The sequence below is a fragment of the Kryptolebias marmoratus genome, linkage group LG21 (genome assembly GCF_001649575.2).
Source record: "Kryptolebias marmoratus isolate JLee-2015 linkage group LG21, ASM164957v2, whole genome shotgun sequence".
In the NCBI taxonomy this organism is placed as follows: Eukaryota; Metazoa; Chordata; class Actinopteri; order Cyprinodontiformes; family Rivulidae; genus Kryptolebias; species Kryptolebias marmoratus.
Genome location: NC_051450.1, coordinates 7,284,011 through 7,293,244, shown reverse-complemented (window position 1 = coordinate 7,293,244; position 9,234 = coordinate 7,284,011). Strand labels below are relative to the sequence as shown.

General features: G+C 39.5%; 1 protein-coding gene across 8 annotated transcripts in view; it reads left to right on the top strand.

Moving 5' to 3' along the window:
- The window catches only part of arhgef4 (Rho guanine nucleotide exchange factor (GEF) 4), an 89,217-nt gene extending 79,983 nt beyond the window's left edge, over window positions 1-9,234 (top strand). For 7 of the 8 annotated variants that reach the window (XM_017414089.3, XM_017414093.3, XM_037973095.1 and 4 more), the window contains 5 exons: window positions 1,118-1,247; window positions 1,357-1,488; window positions 3,633-3,876; window positions 4,956-5,033; window positions 7,789-9,234. In XM_017414089.3, the coding sequence (XP_017269578.1) occupies window positions 1,118-1,247; window positions 1,357-1,488; window positions 3,633-3,876; window positions 4,956-5,033; window positions 7,789-7,943 (739 nt within the window). In that variant the 3' untranslated portion in view covers window positions 7,944-9,234. The remainder of the gene's footprint in view (window positions 1-1,117; window positions 1,248-1,356; window positions 1,489-3,632; window positions 3,877-4,955; window positions 5,034-7,788) is intronic. The other variant, XM_017414090.3, reaches the window with a different exon arrangement.

The window sequence follows — 9,234 nt, the reverse complement described above, 5'->3', positions numbered from 1 at the left end:
CCTTCTCCTTCCCTTCTGTCTTCGTGGGGACGTGTTCAGCCCGATGCTGTAGAGTTCTGATAACAGAGAGTTTGTGTTCCAGAGGGTGGTGAGAGTCAAACAGAAGGTACTGATCTGTGTGGGTTGGTTTCCTGTAGACTTCAATGTTGAGACTTTCCATGTGAACCCGACAGGAGAGCTGAATCGCCTTAAACAGCAGCTCGGTCTCTCACTTGAGCCACAAATCAGGCGACAGTTATATCTCACCTTAAGTCTGACACGACCAGAAAAAAAGGGAAATGCTCCCTCTGAGTCTGGGGTAAGTTTTTGCCTCAAGCGGAGGAGTTGAAGTATTTAAGAGGGATGGTTCATGAGTGATGGCGATATGGAGCAAGAGATGGTTTGACAAATTGAGGCCTTATCCACATGAGAGTATTGCTGAGCTGAAAGGCAAAGCTCTCAATTTACTGGTCTGTCTATGTTCCAACTCTCACCTATTGTCATGAAGTATGGATCTTTATCAAAAGAACACAATTCTGGGCAGAACCTTGGGAGTAGTTGGAGAATGTTACTATTGATGTCTGGGATCCCCTCCTAGACCTGTTGCTTCATGACGTGTGAACAGATAAAATGAAGAAGGTGAATGGATGGATGGATGGATGGATGGATGGATGGATGGGGTCAAAGAACATATTTATTTCCCACATTAAGTGACATTTTATAAAATTACTTGCCAAGTAGTTTTTGAAACAGGTTTTCCTCCTAGTTTTCACCAAGAACATTTCAGTTTGTGTGCAGTATAGCACACCATTAGACACATGTCATAGATTTGTGGGGATTAAGTCTTTAAAGACAATGACAGAAATCATATTTACCAGAGGCTCCTTTATTTTCCAAACACAAGTTAATAGAAGCTCAGTTCTAGAAGGTCACATTCATTTATTGCAACAGAGTTGCAATTTATGTTTTATCATTTACTGGATGAGAATAAAGTTCTCTGACACAGAATGATGATCTATGTCAGGCTTTCTTGATGTACGTGCCATACATTTAGTCCTTTTGAGCTTTCAGAGGATTTCTCAACGACAGGAATGTAATAAGCTTATAATCTTACTAAATGTTACTCCTGTTTCTCCAGGGACTACAGGGACGTGGAGGCAGCCTTAAATGCGATGAAGAACGTGGCCAGACTGATCAACGAGAGAAAACGGCGCCTTGAGAACATCGATAAGATCGCCCAGTGGCAGAGTTCCATAGAGGACTGGGAGGTCGGCGTGCTTCATTCCTCTTAGATCTTCCGCTTCATACCAGAAAATGCAACTGTAATCAGTCTGGCAAGCAAGTAACAGCTATGTGTGTTTGATCTGATCTTCCCAGGGTGAAGACGTTCTAGTCAGAAGTTCTGAACTCATCTTTTCAGGGGAGCTGACCAAGCTAACCCAGCCTCAGACTAAGAGTCAACAGAGAATGTTTTTTCTCTTTGACCATCAGATGGTGTATTGCAAAAAGGTATTTCAGTCGATTACACCCAATATACGATACACTAGTTCTTTTTAAAGCTGTTAGATTTCCACACAAAGTCTCACAAGCAAAAAATATTTCATTTCCATTTACTATAAAATGTTTGGCATTGCTCATATGGGGGAGGTTACTGAGTTTTTGTTGGATCACAGAATTACTTCCTAACCAAGAGTCATTGTTTTACTGCAAAACTATTTCTTTCTGCTAGAATTGGGGTCTCCAACAGATGTTCAGGATTGTCACTTTATGATGGTGCTTTTGGCTTTAAGTTCATAAGTATTTGTCAATACGTGGGTGTTTTAGAGCTTTAGTCACATGGTCTTTCACTTCTGCCAAAACCATCACACCGACTCTAAAAAAACAATTGTTCAATTAGAATATGAAATATTTCAGACCTTTGCAGACATGTGCTATCATTACAAGATAATTTTTATGTAGTATCCTATTCTGCTGACAAAGCTTAAATAGGGAGTATACAATTATTTCCTTAGGTGAAGAACAGCCAGTATTGTTGGTTCCGTCACTTTTAAAACTATCTGTCTCAAACTCTTGTTTTCCTATTTATAGTTTCTTCACTAAGTTTTTTGCAATCAAACTACTTTAGCGTACTTGGTGCTATTTGAACCATTCATGTATCAAAACATTCAGCTGGATCAGGAAGAGTATCATATCATGTGCATCGTACAGAACCAGGTCCTCTTCAAAAGTTCTCTTATCCATCCCAGGATAATAAGACTTATATATTGCCTTTTTAACTTCTCCAAGTAGTTTCTCATTCTCCCATTCATACACTGCTTTCATTTTTGAGCAGTACAATGGATTAGTGGTTAGCACCATTGTCTCACAGCAAGAAGGTCCTGTGTTCAAACCCTGGGTTGGACCTGGGGTCTTCCTATGTGGAGTTTGTGTATTTTTGCACTTTTTATATTCTCATTCATAAACCAGTAAGCATGTAGCATATAGTATGGGCATTGGGGCGCACAGGACCGTATGGCATGCTGCAGGGACTGGGGATTGAACCCCAACCTCCACCCCAGTGCAATCTGCTGAACTTTGCTAAACTGCTATTTCCTTATGCGCCCCACAACTTTGGACTAGTCTTCCAAACACCATCAGCATTCAGACACTTCCTTTTCAAAGCTGCATTAAAAGAAACTTATATTTGTTAGAAATTATTGGTCTGATCTGGTATAGTTTTATTCATGATATATTTCCTGTTTTAACACATGCCTCATTTCATTCAGTTTTTCTAGATGTCTTTTACTGATGTCTCTTTGTATTGTGACTTTTTAAATGATTGTTCTTGATTTGTATTGTGCCGCCTTCTTGACCAGGACTCCCTGGAAGGAGAGATAATTTATCTCAGTGGGACCTTCCTGGTAAAATAAAGAAGAAATAAGCAAATAAAAACAGTGTGCTTTGACTTTTGGGTCTTATAACTTTTATACTTTTATACTATAAATCTTCAACTCCATTTAAAATAAAGTTTCCCATAGAAATTCAATAAGATCTCTTCAATTTCTTCAAAACATTGTTTTCTTTAAAATTTGCTTCAGCAAACTGGCTCTCTTTTTTGTATTTTTATGTTAATGTTAGCTAATGGTTTGCTACTTCTAGCTTTTAGCTACACTTTTGCTACTTTTAGGTTTTAGCTAGTGTTCTGCCCCTTTCATCTTTCAGCTGCAGTTTTGCTAATTTTAGGTTCTATTTTGCTGATTTTAGTTTTAGCTATTGTTTTATAATTTTAGCTACCTTTTTTGTTATTGTTAAAATCTATTTAGCTCATTTTAGATTTAGTATTTGTTTTGCTGCAACTTTGCAAATTTTTTCTTTGGTATCTGTTTTGCTACTTTTGGCTTCTGATTTGTTCAGTTTAGCTTTGGCATATATTTAGCTAATTTTAGCTACGTTTTGTTAATTTTGGTATCTGCTTTGCAAATTTAAGCTACCGATCTGTGCTTTTAGCTGCTGTTCTGTTAATTTAAGCACTCTGTTCTGCTTGTTTTTTAGCTTCAGCTCTGCTTGTTTTAGCTTTAGCAATTCAGTTTTAGCTTCTTCAGCAAATTTCAGCAAAGTCATTCGGCACTCAACATTTGCGCTGGGTTGGGTTTCATTACTTCTCCTCATTGCAGGATCTCTTGCGCCGGGACATTCTGTACTACAAGGGTCGGGTGGACATGGATCAAATGGAGGTGATAGACGTAGAAGATGGCAAGGAAAAAGATTTTAACATCAGTGTGAAGAACGCCCTGAAGCTTCGGTCGTTGACTGGTGATGAAGTTCACCTCCTGTCTACCAAGAAACCTGAGCAGAAGCAACGCTGGCTCAGAGCCTTTGCCGACGAACGGAAGCAGGTCCACCATGACCGTGAGACAGGTCCGATATACGCAACGCTCATGCTGCAGTGCCGTGTGTGGGCTGCGACTGGTCCTAAAATTGGTGAGATGGGAGATACTGAGTTACAACAACTGTTGATCAGGTTCTTCACCAGTCTAAGCTTTAGGGGAGAGTGGCAAAGAGAAAACCACTGTTGAAGAAAACGCAGAATAAATCTTGACTAGACTTATCTGAATGGCATGTGGAAGACTCCACGATCAAGTGCTACTCGGCACCAGGTCTTGGAAGGCTTGTAAAAGCAGCGGGACAAATGAATGCTGCAAAATATAGAGAAATCCTGGAGGACAATCTGTTGCTGTCTGCAAAAGAACAGTTGTCGCTGAGTCTCTCCATCTCACCTGCTGAAGCTTAGAACTCCTTCAGAGAGCTCACAGGTTTCGGTGGTCTCTCTCACTATTCTCCTTCTTGGTCTCTCAATTTATGAGGACGACCTGCTATTGGTACATGTCCCAGATTCCTTTGATTTCCTGGGGATGTTTAGGGCCTTGAAAATCCTTTTGGATCCATCCCCTGACTTGTACTTTTCAATAATCCTTTCTCTGAGTTGAATTAGGACAGTCACTTTATAGGGGGTGAATATGTATGCATTCACTTATTATACATTACATATTTTTATTTATTTGGCATTACTTTATGGTAATTGGATGTTACTTTGTTTTGAAAAACTACTAATAGAAATAGTAATAAAGTTTAAAACTGGTCTATAGTTACTGTATGTTTTCTTTGATAGTGTAACTTGACACTAACTAAACTGTTTAAAAAACAAATTAATATGTATACTAAAATAAATTCAATAATAAACAACTTCATGCTCTGTACAGTTTATGTCTGAAGTACACATTTTTAAAATTCAGCATGTAGTGTAAAAAAACTGCTCACTTGGACGGACTGCCGACGAGGCAACTCTACCACTCATTCACTACAGTAGTCTGATAAAAATCACGTAATGAAACTTTATATGAAATGTCTTTTATTGCATTTGAAAAAAATTGCTGAAGCACGGTTTGAAAAGTTCCCTCAGAATGAAAAATTATCTTTTTGTTTTGTTCATTTCTCAGGTTTCTCTCTAACTGAAGTCCAAAAGAAACAAGCTATGCTGAATGCCTGCAAGAGACACCCAGCTGGGAAACCCAAAGGTATGTGTTTAGGAACATTTTTTTAGACTTTATGAAGTTACACACTCACCATCCACTTTATGAGGTACACTTGGTCATTTGCTAGTAGCAACGCCTATCGTTTTAACAAGGGGCCTGCAGTGAAAGCTATACGTATGAAATGTTGCCATCACACTTTGGAGTCAGCATCTTTGACTGTCTTCACCATGAAGGTTTTTCCAACTCATAATCTAGCCACCTTCTAACAGGTCATTTAGGTCATGGAGAGTGTAGCATGGTTGATATGCTGTGTGAAGGAGTCCTAAAGCAGTTATCAGCCACCTATGGCAGCGGTTCCCAAACTTTTCAGCTTCTTACCCACAAAATAAAAGCGTCAGAAGCTTGTGACCCCAAATATTCCCACTTTAATCTTCCAAATTCTGTTATTAAACAAGAACATCATGACAACGCCACAACCCTGTTAACTACGATACTAGTTTCATTAATGATTATTGTTGCATCTATTCTTTGCAGTAATTATGGTGAGAATATGCCGTTAGTTTTTTTTATTTCTGGAGATCATTCGGGGACGCTCACTTCACATTTCCTGACCCACAATGGGGTCCCGACCTCAACTTTGGGAACCTATGGGACAAAGGCACATTGGGCAGATAGGAAATGTTCATACTGCACAGAGTGGGACGCGTTACCAATAACAAATGTTTGTCTGAAAGTTAATAGAAACTTTACGAACCCGTGTATCATTCGTTCTTTCCATTTTCAATTGATTATCAAAAATCAAATAATGAAAAACGGACTGTTTATTTTGTTTTTTGTTTTGCATTTTCACCAAAAACGAAAAAAACACCTGGTTTTTCATATTTCACTTTTAGGCTAAGATTGAAAACACGAAATGGAAAAACAGGCAGCAGGACAGAATTTGATTTTAACCCTCTCAAGGCAGACGTTGCAGATTTGCAACAGCGAATTGCATATACCTAATTACTCCACATTCATATTTTATGAGCCTTATTTTACTCAGATGATAATTTCCCCCAAATATCTGATTTTTCCTGTTACTAAAACTTAATTTGAGCCTGAGAGGGTTAATATTTAATTGGTCGGGTTTTCAGGAAAATGTTGAGAAATGTCCACTGGAAGCTCTCTGCAGCTTTCCTTCAGGTTTCTGTGTTCCTTGTTGCTACAGGCTAAACAGAAAGAAACAGAAAGAGCTAATGAGAGATGAGGACTAGTGGTTACTCCTGTTGGTTCTTAGGCCCAGTCTCAATACTCGCACTCGCACCCTCATTCCACCCTTGTGTCCTTCAAATGCGCGTTCATGCTGAAGGGTTTGAGTGTGTAGTGTGTCCCAATTCTCCGGAGTGCTCTTTAGCCCCGCCCCCTTTGTGTACTACATCCGGCCTTCAGCGAAGCCCGCATCCAAGCGGACTTGGGCGAAGTGTTTACCCACAATTCATCGCTGCATGTGACGTTTCTTTTTTTTTAATTTTTTTATTATCTTTATTCATATTGAAAGGGTTTTGAAATAAAAGGTGGATATATGGCAGTGGTTCATTACTGTCACAAAAAAAGCAGTTTTTAAATGTAAAGTATTGAAATAATTCTTGTTTCACTCTGCTGTACAGGTGGGAATACTATCAAACTTTGCTCTCTATTCAACAAGTCATAACAAAACACATCTGAACAGCCAAATATCTCCTGCAATGACTTTGGAGAGCAAATATACCTTTACTGTACTTTTAAAATTGTACTGGCATCTTCTTAAAATATCAAAACAGCGACTGGTCCCACCGTATTGGATGTCACAGTTACGGCCCAGAGGCGCAAGTAGAAGATGTAACCTGTACTGTCCCAATTCCCCAATTCTTGCATGCTTGTAACCTGCGCACACAAACCCTTCAGTGCACTTCGACTGAGTACACACTTCATAGAGGGGCGTAGGGTGCGAGTATTGGGACCGGGCCTTAGAGAGAGCAGAGATCCGTCCAACATGGCGGTGACGGCGGATGCGCTCCAGGACGTAATAAGGCGTCTACATATTTGTGTTTGTTCAGTGTCAATTAGGACCAGATAATCCAGTCAGACCCATCAGCCATGGAGACTTACGTATTGTTTCGAGGATCAAACCGCTGTTAAACGAGTCCTCGATCTGTGGTTCTAGCGCCGCCATACTGTCCACTACATTACCTTAGCTGCCGCATACAGTCACTTACGGGTCACCTAAATCTGACCAAATAAATATTAAAATCAAATTTTGTCCTCTTGCCTGTTTTTCGATTTCGTGTTTCTGATCTTAGCCTAAAAGTGAAATATGAAAAACGAGGCATTTTTTTTTTTTTTTTCGTTTTTGGTGTTATAATAAAAAACAAAAAATAAAATAACCAGTCCGTTTTACATTATTTAATTTTTGATTGGCAATTGAAACTGAAGAACGAATGATACACAGATGTTTATGATATACAAAGGCTGTGAATGATACAGATTAGGCCTAACACTCTGATGTCGCTTTCATCACTCCTACTAACAGCCTGATTTCATTCATGTCTTTCTTTCCTCAAAGTAAATCGATTTTTCTTTTAATTTCAGTGCCTGGAAAAAAAACAAAAAAACAACAACTTTTGCCCAGTTAGAACTCAGATATTTTTTTGCCTGCTGCCTGTAGCTGTGCGGCAAAGATACAGCAATGACATATAAGCTACTGTTATTGCCACTGTCCCGTTTTCTCAGGTATTGACCCTTCCTGTTGTACCTTTTATGATTTGCTCTTCCACCCCAGCAGTGACCAGGCCGTACTGCGACTTCCTCCTGCGGCAGAAACACCCCTCCCTTCCCACTGCTCTGCCCCAGCAGCAGGTCTTCATGCTGGCCGAGCCCAAGCGCAAAACCACCTTCTGGCATAACATCGGCAGACTGACTCCCTTCAAGAAGTGAAACCTGGGACGGGAAAACGCGAGACAAAGTGTCACGGAGGGGGCGGGCAGCTGAAGTCCAAAAGCGAAGCGCTCTCTGCTCATGCCTGAGAAGACCCCTTTTTAACTGTCCCTCTTTATTTCTTTCCAACTTGTAACCTTTTCCAGGATTAATATACTGACTTGTACAGAAGCAGATGATTATAATGAGGAGGAGATTATTTTTATGAAAGCACTTTATAGGTTGACGAATAATCAGATATGAGAATGATTTCCTGGAGTCAAACAGGGAGAGTGGACTCGTTTTTTTTAACCTACTTCTGCTACTTCTGAAATCAAAAGTTTAACTCCTACTGTACCTCTGCGGTGACCGGGACTCATGGCTGAGCTGCCTTTGTGGAAATGTTGCCTGTAAACGAAACTGTGTGGTTTTTAATCTGCCGTTTTGTCATTTCGTTTCACAATTTGACAAATTTGCCAACTTTTCATTGTGTCAGAAGATTGATTTCAATCTGTTGGTTTGTTCTATGTTTGCTTTAAAGAAAAAAAAGAGAAAAGAAAAAAGAAAGAAAAGGAAAATTGGGTTGAGGCTAAAACTCTTTGTGCTTCTCTCCGTGCTGATATATTTTGTAACCATTTCAAAAAAACATTTGAAACGTTCCGTGCTCTCCCATCTGTACGCTTTCGAACTATATTTTCTCTGATTCAGTTGTTGGACTGTGCTAATGCTTCATACGATGCAGCCCAAAGAGTTTGAGAAGATTTTTTTTTTTGTTGTTGTTGTTTTTTTTCCCCCAACAAGCAGCAGTAAACCTGCACGATCGAGCAAGCCCGATTCTCAACTTTTCCTTATGCCTACTGTGGTAGTGAAAGTAAGCAACCTACTCTTTTTTTCCCCTCACTTTATTTTATTTTTATATTTTTTATTTAATAAAGTGCCATTTCAGGTGTGACATGGACAACTTACAATGACATGCATGGATGTGACGAACTAATACTGTGAAGAATCTCTTCTGTTTTGTTTTGTTTTGTTTTTTTTATCTCTGAAGAACCCTGATTGCTCAAACTAATCTGACTGACAGGCGTCGTGGTGTTTTTACTAAGCTGACAGGATTGTACACACTCACATCAATTCTATTGTCTACCAGTGCTTCTAATATCCAGTATTCCTGCTCTGTTTATCTGGTCACCAGTGTAATCTCATCTCAGATCAGTGCAGCCCAGTGATGTTGCTCTGTAAGTGCATTCAGTGAAGTGTACTCCCTCCAACCTTCTGTTCAAATGGTACACAATATTAAACATTCCTAAGCTAA